This window comes from Heterostelium album (genome assembly GCF_000004825.1).
Source record: "Heterostelium album PN500 unplaced genomic scaffold PPL_scaffold9, whole genome shotgun sequence".
NCBI classification, from domain to species: domain Eukaryota; phylum Evosea; class Eumycetozoa; order Acytosteliales; family Acytosteliaceae; genus Heterostelium; species Heterostelium album.
Window position 1 is genome coordinate 1,360,332 of NW_008805071.1, and position 16,509 is coordinate 1,376,840.

Sequence of the window (16,509 nt, forward strand, 5' to 3'; positions counted from 1 at the left end):
TCAGTTTTTTTTGTGTGTGGAAAAATAAAAAAAATAAAACCCCTTCATGAATGTTTAATGCATTGTTGTTTTTTTAAACAAAGTGTAAAAGTTATATTTTTTTTCTTGCTATAGTCTTTTATTATTTATTTTATCAACAGACCACTACTTGTGTGTGCACCACCTCACTCTCTCTCTATATTATAAATAAAATCAGACTGAAGAACTGACAGGACTTTAGATCAAATGCCTTGAATATTTTATAAATAATATTATATATATATAGATACTACCACCAACTACTACTTTTAAATATAATCTATCTATTTATTTAATTGATATGTTTCTCTAAATCTATCTAACTATTTCTTAAAAATAAATAAAAAAGATAAGAATAGAAGAGTAGTTCTATAAATAGAATACATAATAATAATATTCACTTTAGTTTGGTTGAGCATCAACAAAATATTAAAACAATGGAATTACAACCTTTGAATCAATCGGGAACATCCATTTCAAACTCGACATCATCCGATAATCAAAATCAAAATCATAACAATGATATTAATAATAATAATAGTACAATTATTTTAGATAATAATAATAGTAAAAATAATAACTGTAGTAGTAGTAGTATAACTAATAGTTGTATGAATTCACCACCTGTTTCCTCTTCGCATGTGTGTACGACTTCAACTTCAACTTCATCTCTATCTTCACCTTCACAACAAGCACAACAACCACAGCAGAATGTCAGTACACTTATAATGCCAACTGGTAGCGATACAATACAAAGAACCATTGAGAAAGATATAATGCTATCACTTGGTAAGCATGTTGTTGTGACCTCCACAGTTAGCAATCCAGCTCTAAAGTCATTCTCTGAAATCATTGGTATATACATATAAAATGGAATTGGTTTAGAAAACAATAAATACTAACTTGATAATAATAGAATTTATAAAAGAGAAGAAAGATTGCCAAAACTCAAGCATTCACTATTGGATAGAGTTACAATCATTGAATGAAGATGAAATAACAGAGATATGTGAATTGCTTGGTGTTCATAGCTTGACAATCAGTGATATCAATAAACGTGGTAAGTAAAACGTGTTAAGAATTTACACTTTGAACCATGAGAAAGTTCAATTACTAATTATTGTAAATTATTATTATTATCGTAATATTAGAAACAAGAGAGAAATGTGAATTCTTTTCAAATCATTTGTTTGTGGTTGTCAATGAGATTCACTATGAAGATGGATCCAATAATTTGGTGTCGGGATGTCTCAACCTGTTGTTGTTTAAGAATATGATATTTACGATCCACCAGAAACCACTGATCAGTACATCACAGGTGATGAGAATGATCAAGTATTCACCGTCTGGAATGCTTCCTTCGGCCGCCTGGATCATCTATGCCTATCTCGATTGTATCGCAGATATCTACATTGACTTGGTCGACAAGCTGATGTTGGAGGTGCAGTCACTCGATGAACTGCTACTGGTGCTCAGTGGACTGAAGCAAAACGAACTATTCACCCGTATCGGTATGGCGGGTCGTCGTGTGATCTCGCTGCACAGCGGTGTCTTTGGCAAGAGTGAAATCATCTCGGGTCTGCTACGGGACGAGAAACTGGTGCCGTCCAACATGTTCCGATACCTGAGAAACGTTCAGGATCACGTCTATCGAATGCTCCAGAAACTGACACTCTCGCAGCGTCTGCTGGCCAACATCAACAACATCTACATGGCGAGAATGTCGCTCGAGGTATCGCAGTCGTCCAACCTGGTGAACCGAAGCATGCGTAAATTCACTGCGGTGAGCATCATCTTTATTCCACTTTCGTTGATCACCGGTGTCTTTGGTATGAATGTCCGACTACCCGCCATGGTTGGACATTACCCAGGTGGCGATGATTACTATTTCTTCATTGGACTCATGTTGGTTATGTTTTTCTTTGGTGTTGGTTCAGCCATCTTCTTTAGAAGGAGTGGATGGTTTTAAATAGCTCGATAAAATATTATCAATAATAAAACAAAACAAAACCAAACAATTTCAAATTTATTTATATCAAATTAAAAATAAGTAAAGTATTCGAATCTCATTTAGTTTGGAACAATCGGAATCAATTGAATTGAGTCAAAGTCAAATAAATTCCCAATCAGACCAACCAATCGTTAATTGCAAAAAAAAAAATTTTTTTTTCTTTCCTTTTATATATTTATTGGTTATTAATTTATTTATAATTAAAAGATTAACAATCTAAATAAAGAGAATATATAGAATGACAGATGTATCAGATCTTCACACTAGTTTAACATTTGTTGAACTTACCACTGTACACTATAGTGCAGAGGATCCATATGGTTTGTTGAATGCCTACATCACATTGACACCATTGATTATTGCCGTCGGTGCGATCACTCTTTTTGTATTTAGACGTGATCTTAGAACTGCTGCTGTTTTTGGTGGTCTAGTACTAAGTGAATCATTAAACTATGTTTTAAAGAAATCAATCAAAGAACATAGACCTGCTTTTTTCAGTATGTATTACCCTTACACCTCTTTAAATCGATATTATGTCGAGATGCTATCTTATCTATTTTTACAATATAATATTAATATTAATGATGTATAAATAATTTAAAAGAGGAATTAAGAAAACAAAGTTATGGTATGCCATCTAGTCATTCACAGTTTATGTTCTTCTTTGCTACACTTATGACACTCTTTTTGATTAGAAGACGTATTAAGATTTGTCAATATCTTAGAAGTGTAATTATCATATTCCTCTATTTCTTGGCAATCATGGTTGCATATTCAAGGTAAATTAATATAATGAACTAGACATAATAAGAATATTATAAAAAACTGTACTAAACACTTCTTCATTAAACTCTTTATTAGATATCATCTTTACTATCATACAGCTAAACAAGTGATCTTTGGAAGTATTGTAGGAATGATTTTAGCACCAATCTACTTCTGTCTTGTAGAATTTATTTTTGTACCACATATCTTCCCATTACTCATCAATTCGAGTATTGGAAGATACTTTTATCTTAGAGATACCTCCTCCATTGAGAATCTAATGGAGTTTGAATACAACAACGCCATGAGAGAGACTCAAAAGAAGACAAAGAAAACAAAATAATTAATTAGGTCACGGTCCAAATAGAAATAAATTAGATTATTATAATAACAATAATAGGTTGTTTTAAATTGTTTAGTAGTAACACCAAAAAAAAGGTTTGGAAAATATACAAAATGATTTATTTTATTTGTTGTTGATGATCTTTGTTTTATTGTCCAGTCCAATACTGTTGTTGAGCTTGTTGTGGTTGTTGTTGCTGTGGCTGTTGTTGTTGCTGTTGCTGCTGTTGTAAATACTGTTGATACTGCATTTGTTGTTGAGTTTGTTGTGGTTGCTGTTGTTGCTGTGGCTGTTGCATTTGTTGGTATTGCATTGGGATCTGTTGACCTGGCTGTTGCTGTTGTTGAATGAATCTTTGTTGTGTTTGTTGTGGGATTTGATTCAATTGCTGTTGTACCGGTTGACCTGGTTGTTGAACTGCATTCGGACGATACTGAACTTGATATTGTTGTTGGTTTGCCATTTGTGCTTGCTGAGTTTGTTGTGGTTGTTGTTGTTGTTGAGTCTGTTGTTGTGGTTGCTGTTGAGCCTGTTGTTGTTGGTAGTAGTTCTGTTGTTGAGGTTGTTGTTGTTGGTTTGCCATTTGTGGTTGTTGTTGTTGGGTCTGTTGTTGTGGTTGTTGCACACCAACCTGATAGTAAGGTTGTTGTTGAGTTTGTTGTTGTTGAGTTTGTTGAGCTTGTTGATTTTGTTGAACTTGTTGTTGTTGGTACTGTTGTTGTTGTGGTTGTTGCAGTTGTTGCTGAGGAGATTGTTGAATATTTACAGTCTGTTGAACTTGACCTGGAATCTGTTGTTGAACTTGACCTGGAATCTGCTGTTGAATTTGGCCGGGAATCTGCTGGACTTGACCAGGTAACTGACCGGCTTGTTGTCTTGCCCGAAGAATATGCTGTTGTTGAGGAGTCAATGTTTGTTGTCCCATTTGTATTGGGTTGGCTTTTTGTTGCATCGCTGCAGCGTTAGCGGCAAATTGAGGATTTGGTCTTTGGAATTGTCCAGCCATTCCCATCTGTCCAGGAACTTGTTGACCAATTTGCTGGCCTGGAATTTGTTGTTGTCCAGGAACCTGTTGTCCGACTTGCATCTGACCTGGTATTCCTTGCATCGGTGCAACTTTGTGAGTGGCTTGATTGATTTGTTGGACACCGACTCCTTGTTGACCTGCTTGCTGGTATTGTACTTGCATTGGGTGTTGTTGCACACCAGTGTTCTGTTGTTGCTGTTGTACCTGCTGAACCTGTTGTGCTTGTTGTTGCTGTTGTTGTTGCTTCATCAATGCTTGCATTTGCTGAGCTTGTTGTGGGGTGAACTGATTCGGAATTTGAGCGCCAGCTTGCAATCCAGTGAAGTTTTGTTGAGTTGGCTGTTGTCCTTGTTGATTTTGTTGTTGTTGTTGAGTCTGTTGGTTCTGTTGTTGTTGAGCAGCGGCAGCGGCAGCGGCTTGCTGCTGTCGTTGAAGCATCAACTGGTACTGAGGATTCATCATACCGATATTGGCTTGTTGGTTTGGTTGCTGAACCATTCCTGCTTGCTGTGGAATAACTCCACCTGCTTGTTGGACGACACCGACCTGCTGGTTGGCTGCTTGTTGGGTCTGCTGCTGTACCATTCCGGCTTGTTGTGGAATGACACCTCCGGTTTGTTGCGGCTGCTGCTGTGCGATACCTGCTTGTTGTTGAATACCTAGAGATTGCTGGTTGTTAGGTTGAGACTGTTGCTGTTGAAGAATTCCAACTTGTTGTTGCGTTGGATTAGTAGAAGTAAAATCTTGATGTGTACCTGCCATTTTATGAATTGCCGGTGGTGGATTACCAACGGTTTGCTGAAGAAAACTTACAACGTTCTTGTTGATGGTTGGTGGTGTCGGTCGATTCTGTTGTTGCTGTTGTTGTTGCTGCTGTTGCTGCTGTTGTTGTTTAGCAGCTTGCTGTTGTTGAAATAGTTGCTGTTGCTGTAGTGCGTACAGCTGTTGTTGTGTATTCTGTTGCTGGACACCAACCTGTTGTCCAATGTTGGCAATGGGCTGGTGTGGCTGTTGGACCGCCATTCCGGTGACCTGACCAACTGCATGTTGTGCCTGCTGACCACCTACAATGCCACCCTGTTGTTGAAGTGCCATTGCTTGTTGTGCTGCCACGTTGCCAACCAGTTGTTGAGGATTTGTCGATGCCATGACTTGTTGTGGTGTGAATGCTTGTGAGGGTGATGGTGAAGGAATAGTCATCTGAGTTGGTGTATTGACCATTCTTGTTGGTTGAGTTGGTGTCAGTGGATTGATAGGTGTGTGAGGTGCCGGTTGTTGTGGAGTATGTTGCTGTTGAGCTGCCTGTTGTTGTTGCTGTTGCAATAGCATTTGATGTTGTTGTAAAATTTGTGCTTGGTGTTGATTAAATTGTGGTGGTTGTAACTGTTGTGTTGGTGTCTGCACTCCAACGGCGTGGAGGGGCGATGCAACGGATGGTTGGTTTTGTATTTGAACCTGTTGTTGATGCAATTGCTGAGGAGTATGGTGTTGTTGAACATGTTGATCTTGAGGTGTGCCGATTTGATGTACGATTGGTTGTTGTTGCTGTTGTTGTTGGATCTGTTGTGGATGTGTCATCTGTGCAGGTGAAGTGGCTGTGTTCAACTGTGAATGTGTTGCAGTGGTTGGCGTGTGGACAGGCGAGTGTTGTTGAATAGGTGATTGATGTTGTTGTGCAGTCAATGGTTGCATCGGTGAATTATGTACTGGAATATGTGCAGCTTGTTTTTGAATATGCATGGGTTGTGGCTGCTGCATAGTTGATTGTTGTACTTGCATCGGTTGAACTGGAACTTGTTGTTGCTGCTGCTGTTGCTGTTGTTGTTTTTGCATCGATGTTGGAGTGGATGGGTGAGGCGATGGAACAGCATGCTGAATGGGTGGTGAAGTCTGCATCTGTTGTATGTTAGGAGGTTGCTTGTGTACGACACCAGTTGGTGTTGTAGGTGTTGTGATTTGATGTACGATTGGTGGTTGTTGCATTTGTTGTGGATGTTTCTGATGTTGTTGTGAAATAGGACTTGGTTGTTGTTGCTGTTGCTGATGTATTTGTGGAACGGGTTGCTGTACGAGTTGTGGTTGTTGCTGTTGTTGGAGAGGTGGATGTGCATGTGCTTGTTGTGCATTCGTAGCAGCAATGTTTGGTGGCAGATTAGATGGTTGGAGCATAGGTGGTGAGGGTTGATGATGCATTGCTTGCTGTGCAGTTTGTGCTGCATGTTGTTGTTGAGCTGCTGCTGTTGCTTGTTGCTTTTCAACAGGTTGTTGTTGTTGCTGTGTAGATGACGATGCACTCGCTGCAGTTGCTTGTTGTGCATTATGTTGTTGAATTGTCGATTGCTGTTGTTGCTGCTGCTGCTGCTGTTGGATTGGCTGAGCAATAGGTTGTGGTGGTAACTGTTGCTGCTGTATTCTCAAACCATTTCCAAGCATTGTTGCAGAGAGGATATCACGCAAAGTATTTGTCTGCACATTGGAAGTAGATTTCGCCAGTTTGAATCTCTGTCTGTCTCTAATCTTCTCTTCAAACTCCTTGTCGATATCCACCAAACTACCATTCAAATCTTTGATCTGCTTGTTGATTGCCATCGTCATCTGAGTGGGTGTGTTCTCCTCCAGATTCAAGTTGTGTTGATACGAAACGATAGCATCACGATTCTTTGCCTCCAACTCTGGTGATAACTTTGTTCTCAACAAGTTAGGTACTTTAAAAATTCAATAATATTAGTTATCTTATTATCATTAAACCTTTTATTTACGACAACATACTTTGATTTTGATCAGGACCAATGACACTTGGAACGGCAGCAACAGAACCTGGTAACTCTGATATCTCGTGCATCAAAGCACTATATTCACCGGATAACACAATGAAATGACCGAGTGCATCTTCCCAATTCGAAGTCGATGTAGTTAACAGTAGATTACGAATATCTTCAGCTTTTGCTTTGATAGCATTTAAATTTACATCTATATTAACTTCGTTTGACTAAAACATTGTAATTATATCAATAAGTAGAGGTCATTAATTACAGTATCATACACATAATAATAATACATACCATTGAAATAAATAAAATAACAAAAAGAAAATTAAAAATAAAATAAATTTAAATTTTGTCCTTGCTTAAATAATTTTAAAAAATTTAATTGAGTTCAATCAAACACCTGCATGCAACAATATTTTTTATTTCCCCTTTAATTTTTAGAACCATTTTTGTTCTGTCTTTTTCCATCCACAAAGAGCGTTCTCTTTTCTTTGGTACTACTCTACAACCAATTCTAACGAATCGATTTATAAAACGTAAAATCATCATTAACATTTTTCAGTGTTGATTTGGAATGCGAATTGCTTTATTTGACTAGATCGGGTAAGTTTCTCATTTACGTTATGTGAAGGGAGTAGAACAACAAAGGAAAAGATGGTGTGTTAAAATGTAAACATTGCATAATCAGGTAAGTAGCTATAAATATGAAAAACAACGAGGATCTACAATCACTTACTAATTTAATAATTATATACTCATTCAGATAATAATGCAAGATTACTTAATAATATCGATGTATCCAACTTTAATTCATCAACAATAAGTTTATAGGTGGAGTGAAGAATGAAAAGATTACACGAATAGTCATTAACACCTTGTTCAATTGCTACAATTGTAAACAGTGTGTTGATTGTTAGTTCTAACTGGGTTTACAATGATGTAGCAAGTGATCAAGGTGTTAATGATTAGAAGAAGAGAAATCACCAGAAGTACTGTAGTAGAAGTAGAAGAAAGAATTAACTGGATGGAAATAAATAAAATATAATATTATTAATATATATATCTCAATTTTTAAATCTTTTTCTCAAAATATTATTAGTTTAAATTTATGTATAATTATTTTAATTGGTGATGGTTTGAAGTGGATGATTTCCTTTGTAACAAAGTAATTGGTGATTGTCAGGTGCGAATACGTTCTCCAATGGATTCCATGCTCTGCATTTGGCACAGAGGATCTTGTGTTGTTTGATTTTGATGAGTTCTGTGTCGAGTTGCGACAGCGATTCGTTGAGCGAGATATATTGTTCGGTAAGCATCTTCATTTGTTGGTCGTAGTTGACACGAGTGATCTCGAGTTCCTCTTTGGTCTCCTTTGCTTCTTTCATTGCTTTCTCCAGCTCTTTCTGGACATTCTCATTGAACTGTCCTTTCTTTAGCAGTGTCTGGTACTGTTCGTAGTAACGTAGCGTTTTAGCATCGATATTGGAAATCTTATTCAACAGCTGTGTAATCTTGTTCTCATAGTAAATCTTCATTTCCTTCTCTCTTTCCTTATCTTCAAATGAGAAATTCAATGACTATGCATTTGGTGAGAAAGATAAAGTGTTTTTTTTTTGAGTTAGTAACTTTAAGGTTAAGTTAATAAGCTAATAATTATTAACAGGAACTTACATCTGATTGTTCACCAAAATCATCTAATACATTAAGTTTGAATCTACCGGATGGTGTTATAGTTGATTGTTCTGTGGTGGTGTTGTTCGATGATGACGATGAATCGTTGGTGGATGTCTGTAGATTTGGAATGGTAACAACGATATTATCTTCAATCTTTGGTGGTGGTACAGATGGATTTGAATTGTTTAGTGTTGATGAAGTTGCCAATTGTTGTTGTAAATCAAAGCTATTATCATCGAGATCGATCAGACTATTATTTGTACTATTGAATGATTGTTGATTTGGTGAATTGGTTTGTGATGTTGATAATGTTGTTGTTGTTGTTGCACTAACATTTGGTTGTTCAAAGAATGATAAATCAATGAGTGAACCATTTGGTGAAAGTACTGTATTATTATTAATATTATTATTATTATCTATTGTTATAACCTCATTTGTCGATGTTTGTTGTTGCTGTTGTTGAGTATCAATCAAGTCATTATCCATTAGATTAACAGGTGAAGATTGAATAACAGGTGACTTTTGTTGTTGTTGTTGCTGTTGTTGTAATTGTTGTTGATGTTGTTGTTGTAATGATTGCAATTGTTGTTGATGTTGTTGCTGTAGCTGTGCCATCAGTTGTTGAAGATGTGCAACTTTCTTCTCGTATTGACTGATCGATGTTCGCTGCTCTTCAAACTTGGAATTCATCATATTCTTCTGGTGTTTGAGTAGTCCTTGATGTTGATCAGAGAGTTGCTTCACCTCGTTCTTATGAGTGTTCTTCAACTCCTCCAACTCAGTCTCGAGCTTTGTCTTCAAACCACTGAACTTGGCGGCGTCACTCTCCACCTGCAACTCATACTCCCTATTGGAATCGGAGAGTTGCTCCATCAAATCCTTCAACTCACGAATATCCCTATTGGCATTGGACAGCATCGACTCCTTCTGTGACAGGTCATCCTTCACCGTATTCATAGTGAATGCATTCTCCTCTTTCTCCAAAGTCAATTGATTTAATGATTCTATTATAATATTATAATAATAGTTCAAAAGTAATTAGATTATAATGGTTTGTTGGTTTGTTTGTATGATTACTTACCATTTAACTTTAGTAGTTGATCTTTGAATGTAGATTCAGTCAGTTTCATCTTTTGATTGTGTGAACCGATGATCGATGACAATTGAGTTAGATTCTGTGAGAAAATAGACTGGATGTTTGAGACTATTGATCTATAACTTGGTCTCCAATTGTCAATGTTGAGTAACGATTGAATAGAATCATGCGATGTGTCCACTGAGAAATCCTTATCGAATACCAAACTTTCGAAACTGATTCTCTCATTCGATGGTGTAATATTATCCAATGGATAATCCTAAAACAAAATAAAAACAAAACAAAACATTAATCAAACTTTGTTGTTTGTTTGTTTGTTTGTTTTTGTTAACTTTTTAACTTACAATTGTAACAACAGGTGTATTATTTATACAATTCTTTACAAGTTCATTAATTTGTTCAATGATATCATCTCTTAACTTTATACTTGCTAAAACTCTATATATATAATAACAAACAGACAGACAAACAAATAAACAATAATTGTTAATTAATAATTCAAGTCTTATATTATTTGGATATTTACTTTTTCATATCAGTCAATAAATTAGTAACGGTATTTCTTAAAGATTGTGTCTGTTGTTTGAGTTCTTGTTCGTTGTCCTTTTGAAGATTTATCAGTTTTTCAATCTCTTTGTCCTTCTCCACAATAAGTTTATCACGCTCAAAGATCTGATGTTTCAAATTCGATTCTACCATCTTATAAGCAATCTCTTTCTCATTTGTAACATTATGTAAATTCTCTGTTTATATATTTATTATTATTATTATTTGAATAAGTAACAATGTTATTTATTAATAAATAGATTAGTATTGTATATTTAGTATATATTAGTACTGTACTTACGATTATCATCGATTTTCTCTTGAAGTTCATGTCTCAATAGATTGATTTCCTCTTCCTTCTTTTGAAGTTCAACTTTGTTACCAAAGAACTTGAATGAACCACCTCCACCACCCTGTTGCTTCTCATTCATCTGATCCTGAATGGTTTGCAATCGCTTTGTTAATCTCTGGTTGTTGAACTCCAAAACATCGTGTTCCTGCATCGCTGTCACCAACGCCTGATCCTTCTCCTTCAAATCTTTATCCAATTCACTTGATTTTTGCTGTTCCTGTTTAAATGTAAATAAAAATAAGAGTATTATTATCATTTGTCATCATTTTCATTATTATCATTATTGATAGACTTACAGCAATGATAGCTTTTTTCAATAGAGCATTCTGTGTCTTTACTTTCTGATAGTTTGAAACGATCTTTTGTATCTTCTCATTGTCTAACGGTGAACTACCAGACGGTAAACTACCAGTACTTGAACTAAGATTGTTATTCTCCATATTATTATAGTTTATTTGATGTTGTAGTTGTTTTTATGATTATCTTTCTATCTTTTTAATTTCAAAGATATAAATGTAAAAAACAAAGAACAATAAAACAAACTAAACAATAAAACAAACAATCTAGAAATAATTTTAAATAGATAATATAATTAAAAGATAGATTGATAAATAATGCTTGCTTTAATTACAAAATGAAAAAATTATTATTGTCCACGAAGTTAAAAAAAAAAAAATTAATTAACAAAACCAAAAATGTTCACAATTTTTTTTTTCCAGGAGTGAAAAAAGGGATTAAAGAAATCATACCCCAATGTAAGGTGAGATACCGATTTCTGATATCCCTCATCATTTTTCTAAGAGTTAAAATTAAACATAATTATGTTCTTTTTCTTTGGTTCCAAAGTTTAAAATATTTCTTATACTATTTGAAATAATTGAAGAAAAAAAACTTTAACTAAGTTTGAATAAGAATTAAATTATTATTATTGAATCGTTAAGGAGGTATGACGATGATGAAAATGTATTTTTATTTTTGTTGTTAATACCATTGCAGTATTCTTCAATAATATCTGATTTCTTTCGTTCGTTTTTTAATTTTTTTAATTTAATTTTTGAATCATTTTTTTTGAAATTTTTTTTTGATTATTATTATTTTGTTTGATAAACAAAACATCTACCTTTACACAATATATATATATATATTTTATATATAGGATGACAGATAGTAATAAAATACATAAACCATTGGTTACACTTGGTTTTCAAGAAACTGATTTCGATCAAGATGAATTGACAAGTGATTTCTTTCCAAATAAAGTTGGTGGTAAACCCGTAAGTAGTTGGTTAGTTAGTTAGTTTTTTCAACAACTGATTATTTCAGAATGACTGACTGTTTGTTTTTAATAATATAATTATAATATTATTATTATTAGTCATGGTTAGATCTTGGTAATCTACCATTGAATAGTGATTTCAAGTGTGATGTCTGTGAGGAGCAGATGTCGTTTTTGTTGCAATTCTACGCACCTTGGTCAGACCATGCTAGAACCTATCATAGAATGTTGTTTGTGTTTTGCTGTCAGAAAGCACGTTGTCACAGATACAGAGTGTTCCGTTCACAACTGCCAAAGGTGAACGATTACTATGAGGCGGATCAAGAGGATCGTCGTTACGAAGAGGGTTTCGCAGTATCAAAGACAAAGCAGGATGCACGTCAACCACAATGTACATTCTGCGGGTGTGCAGCACCAACACGTTGTGGAAACTGTCGTCGTGTTCACTACTGTGGAAAAGATCATCAGTCGCGCGATTGGGAACTTGGACATCGTGAACAATGCAAACAGAACAACCATACACTCGCCAAGAGAAAAGCAGAGTTTCACTATAAGGAATTCCTCATTGTCTGCGACGACATTGAGCAGACTCCTGTCGTCCTGGTGACAAATAAACATACAAATCAAGATGGTGGACAAGATGATGGTGGACATGATGAAGATGAAGTAGAAGATGATTATGAAAGTGAAGAAGAAGAGGATGGAGAAACAGCATCGGCGGCACCAGGCAAAGAATTGGCATTGAGAGAAGGCGACTCTGGAAACGTGACAATGGATCACGAAGCATTGGAAAACTATCAAGATTATCTGGCAGAGACTGGCAAAGACAATGAGTTCTCTGAGAAGACTTTCACCAATTTGAAGGATCGTCAACTGGCTATCTTCAAACAGACTACATCGAGCGATCGCGATCAAATACTGCGGTACTGTCGTGACGTCAACTACCAAACACTCTGGGTATCCGAGAAGAATGTTCCAACTGACAGCGATATACCGTGCTGTCCAAATTGCAATGGCGAACGTTCTTTGGAAATGCAAATCCTACCGCAACTCCTCTATTTCTTGGACATCGATTCCAATCAAGTCTCTTCGATTCACGACATTGACTTTGGAATACTCTCAATCTACACCTGTAAGAACTCATGTGAATACGACAACAAAACAAAAGGAATACAAGAGGAATTCATTTGGAAACAAGATTTTACAAAATAATAATAATAAAGAAATAATAAAAAACTATGTTACCATCAATTGATTGTATTTATTGATTCGCGTTCAAAGATTGAACACTTGTTTTAATAGTTTATTTTACAGTATGATCTGAGTTTACCATTCAAAATCTAGATTGACCAAATCGTTTCTTACTATGACACTGGGTGGCAGCTGCACGGTGACGCCGAGTTGATTACCTGATAGTTATACCGTCATGGTGAAGCCTGATATCCAGCACTGCATGATGATGATTAATTTTGAATAAACCCTCATTTTACCTTGTTTTTATATAGTGTCTTAAGAAGTTAACTAATTGTAAACGGACGTAGTTGATAGTTGATAGTTGATAGTTGAGCTGAGTTTCCATTCGTGAGAAGATACCATATGTGTGGTAGTTCGAATTACTTTCAGAATATCTGCCATCGATCATTTTCGTAGTTGTATTATATTACATACCATAACATTAGAGGACATTAGCAGAAATATTCTGTAAACCCAGATCATACTGTAAAAATCAAATCTTTTAAAGAATAAAATCAATCAATACTATGATTGTCATTGTAAGAGAAAAAAAGATTATTTATTTAAACAATCAAACTAATAAAATCTAAAAAAAAAATTTTAAAAAAGTAATGCAAGCAATCATTATCATTGCAATAAAAAAATAAAATAAAAAGTGAACATTATTCAAGTTAAATCTATTAATATATACAAAAATGACAACTGTATTGTATAATATAACTAACTACTACTATCTATTTTAGTTTTGACACCAAACTAATACAATATATTAACTTTTTAATTGTTGATACTACTACTACTACTAAATAGGATAACAATTCAGAGATAACACAATTCTTGGTAGAGGATGTTTTAGCTATTTTAAAGGATGTATGTAAATAAACAATACAATCAAACTGTAATAACGAAACATTCAATTCAAACAATTGAATATTGTATATAATATACAAGATAAACTAATACCTATTATATTAAATTATATTGTATTGTTTTAGGCAGTCGATGTAACAATTCAAAATCAACAATATCAACATAGTAAAGTACCACAATGGACATCGAGTGTGATTGATCACTCAATGAAGAAGCTACAGGAATTGAACAGACCATTCAAATATATTGTTACTTGCACTATATTCCAAAAGGTTGGTGCTGGTTTCCACACTGCATCATCTTGTCTTTGGGATACCAACACCGATGGAAACTGCTCGTACAGATGGGAAAACAAGACTATGTATTGTATTACAAGTGTATTTGGATGTAGAGCATAAAACATAATACAATACAATACAATACACTATATACATACACCAATCATAATAACGACCATATAATCAATCAATTAAATCAATCAATCAATCTTTAGAATATAATTATTGATGATAAGAACTGATATCTTCAATTATATACATATACATTTATATTTATATTTAAAAATAGATTAGATCATTATAAATCTAGTTTATAATACAAATCATAATAATAATAACAACAACAACAACAAACAACAACAAACAACAACAAAACAGAAGCAATTATTTGTAAATTACAAAAGAAAGTAGATAAGTTTTTATTAATAAAAACCAACCTTTAAATTAAACAAAATAATATTATTTTAATTTACATATAATTATGCATAGAATGAGGTTTTATATAATAGTATTTGTTGAAGTTGGTTTTGGCAATTTGTTGTAGGATTTGTTCAAATTAATTAATTAATAACAAGTTTAGAATGAAGCATCTAGATGAAGTCATAATGATTTGTGATTGTCAAGTAACCCATTATTAGAAATATAGAGATCGATTTGACCAATTAGATATTTTAATACATTAAACTAAATAATCTATCTTTGTAACTCGCCTCATCGTGATGATTTATTTTGAAAAAAAAAAACAATTTATTTATGTCCTGATTTGGTTGGATTTTATTTATATCATAATTATGACACCAAAATAAACTAACACAGGGTGTAACAATTTTTTAAAAATACTTTTTTTTTGGGTTTAATTAAATTCTATCAGATATTTATAGACGTATAAATTACTGTCGAGAGATTACAAATATATTGATATAATTATTCAATTTCATTTTATTTTTTTTTAACCAAGAGTTATTAACCAAAAGTTAACTACAAATAAACTTTCAAGTATTTATTTTTGTGTACATTATTAATTAAAAAGGATTCTTAAAATGGGTGCTATAAATTCTATTCCCGATAAGATGGCTGCCAATCAAAAGGCTATGCAAAGTGAAATGCAGTCAAAACAAGTAAGTTCTGATTCTCAAATATAATAATTTTATTAAATAAAGGTTGACTTATAAAGTGGTGTTATTATTATTATTGTTGTTGTTGGTAGCTGAGTAATCAAATTAAACTACAAGATAGAATGATGAAGAAACAAATTGCTTTTCAAATGGCCGTAACTAGAGAGAGAACTTATTGGTTCGGTGGTGTAACAACTCTTGGATTTATAGGTATGATGTCTAACAAATAAAATAATAGAAAGAATTTGATAGTTAACATTTAATCTTTTTATTTCTTTTTCCAATAAAAAAGCTCTTTTATCAGCAAAGATGAGAGGTAAACCAGTACCAGAAGCAGCGATCGCACCTCTTGTTGCACTTTCAGTAGCCACTGCCTATCAATACGATATGGCATTCGGAGATAAGATGAACCGTATCAAAAAGATGGCTCAAGATATCGAGGCCGATGGAAATAACTGGTTCGTTCCAATAGAAGATGAAACAATCATGAAAGAAATTAATCAACATAAAAATTAATAACAATGTAATTATAAAATATTGCAAACAAATAAATTTTGAAAACCAAAAAATAGTTTGTGAGTTGTAATTTGATTTTCTTAAATAAATATTCTTTGATGAACTTAATTCAATCCTATATATTCCTCAAATCTTTATCTTATTTTTTATATATTATTACTACTTTCACACACAACCACCTGCTAATTATATAATTGGCTGAACAAACCAGTATGTAAATAACTGTAAACAATCATGATTTGATTGTGTGGTGTCTATAAAATAAAATTTAAAAAATCCCAAAAGCTGTGATAAAATAAAAATTTAAAACTCTAATTTAGTGTGGGGTGATGGTCCAAAAAAACAATTGCTATTATTTTAAAAAAATAGTTTAAAAACAATGTTCCTTTTAGGGGTTAAATGTCGTAATATAGGTGCTTTTGTAAACAGCAGGTTATTTCATCACAATTTTAATCATTTTGATTATCAACAGTAAACTATTCACCTTTCAATAAAAGAGCTCAACTCTTTTTAATTACCGATCACCCACACACATTAAACTGAAGAGTCTCTTTGTATTCCTTTACAAAAAGTAATCGAAATCAAACCAACCTACAATTATAATTAAATGTTATAAATTTA

General features: G+C 33.7%; 9 protein-coding genes across 9 annotated transcripts; 6 read left to right on the top strand and 3 right to left on the bottom strand.

The window, feature by feature from the left end:
* Positions 1–455: 455 nt before the first annotated feature.
* On the top strand, positions 456–1,791 carry PPL_09054 (uncharacterized protein; the record flags this gene model as incomplete). The annotated part of the gene is made up of 4 exons (XM_020579853.1): positions 456–873; positions 947–1,078; positions 1,289–1,353; positions 1,648–1,791. The coding sequence occupies 4 exons, from the start codon at positions 456–458 to the stop codon at positions 1,789–1,791; spliced, it is 759 nt and encodes a 252-aa protein (XP_020430528.1).
* A 476-nt stretch (positions 1,792–2,267) lies between these two features.
* On the top strand, positions 2,268–3,137 carry dolpp1 (phosphatase PAP2 family protein; the record flags this gene model as incomplete). The annotated part of the gene is made up of 3 exons (XM_020579854.1): positions 2,268–2,615; positions 2,636–2,808; positions 2,891–3,137. The coding sequence occupies 3 exons, from the start codon at positions 2,268–2,270 to the stop codon at positions 3,135–3,137; spliced, it is 768 nt and encodes a 255-aa protein (XP_020430529.1).
* A 148-nt stretch (positions 3,138–3,285) lies between these two features.
* PPL_09056 (uncharacterized protein) lies at positions 3,286–7,487 on the bottom strand (the record flags this gene model as incomplete). Its single annotated transcript, XM_020579855.1, has 3 exons — positions 3,286–6,728; positions 6,934–7,153; positions 7,434–7,487. The coding sequence occupies 3 exons, from the start codon at positions 7,485–7,487 to the stop codon at positions 3,286–3,288; spliced, it is 3,717 nt and encodes a 1,238-aa protein (XP_020430530.1).
* A 200-nt stretch (positions 7,488–7,687) lies between these two features.
* On the bottom strand, positions 7,688–8,317 carry PPL_09057 (uncharacterized protein; the record flags this gene model as incomplete). The annotated part of the gene is made up of 3 exons (XM_020579856.1): positions 7,688–7,818; positions 7,917–7,952; positions 8,095–8,317. 3 exons carry the CDS (start codon positions 8,315–8,317, stop codon positions 7,688–7,690), a joined length of 390 nt encoding a protein of 129 aa, XP_020430531.1.
* Positions 8,318–8,588: 271 nt separating this feature from the next.
* Positions 8,589–11,040, bottom strand: PPL_09058 (uncharacterized protein; the record flags this gene model as incomplete). Its single annotated transcript, XM_020579857.1, has 6 exons — positions 8,589–9,610; positions 9,688–9,961; positions 10,047–10,140; positions 10,229–10,445; positions 10,550–10,817; positions 10,897–11,040. The coding sequence occupies 6 exons, from the start codon at positions 11,038–11,040 to the stop codon at positions 8,589–8,591; spliced, it is 2,019 nt and encodes a 672-aa protein (XP_020430532.1).
* Positions 11,041–11,757: 717 nt separating this feature from the next.
* Positions 11,758–13,088, top strand: PPL_09059 (uncharacterized protein; the record flags this gene model as incomplete). Its single annotated transcript, XM_020579858.1, has 2 exons — positions 11,758–11,889; positions 11,976–13,088. 2 exons carry the CDS (start codon positions 11,758–11,760, stop codon positions 13,086–13,088), a joined length of 1,245 nt encoding a protein of 414 aa, XP_020430533.1.
* A 716-nt stretch (positions 13,089–13,804) lies between these two features.
* Positions 13,805–14,377, top strand: dlcA (dynein light chain Tctex-type family protein; the record flags this gene model as incomplete). The annotated part of the gene is made up of 3 exons (XM_020579859.1): positions 13,805–13,813; positions 13,920–13,979; positions 14,105–14,377. 3 exons carry the CDS (start codon positions 13,805–13,807, stop codon positions 14,375–14,377), a joined length of 342 nt encoding a protein of 113 aa, XP_020430534.1.
* Positions 14,378–15,297: 920 nt separating this feature from the next.
* PPL_09061 (uncharacterized protein) lies at positions 15,298–15,429 on the top strand (the record flags this gene model as incomplete). The annotated part of the gene is made up of 2 exons (XM_020579860.1): positions 15,298–15,375; positions 15,418–15,429. The coding sequence occupies 2 exons, from the start codon at positions 15,298–15,300 to the stop codon at positions 15,427–15,429; spliced, it is 90 nt and encodes a 29-aa protein (XP_020430535.1).
* Positions 15,430–15,494: 65 nt separating this feature from the next.
* Positions 15,495–15,888, top strand: PPL_09062 (uncharacterized protein; the record flags this gene model as incomplete). Its single annotated transcript, XM_020579861.1, has 2 exons — positions 15,495–15,582; positions 15,665–15,888. The coding sequence occupies 2 exons, from the start codon at positions 15,495–15,497 to the stop codon at positions 15,886–15,888; spliced, it is 312 nt and encodes a 103-aa protein (XP_020430536.1).
* Positions 15,889–16,509: the final 621 nt, after the last annotated feature.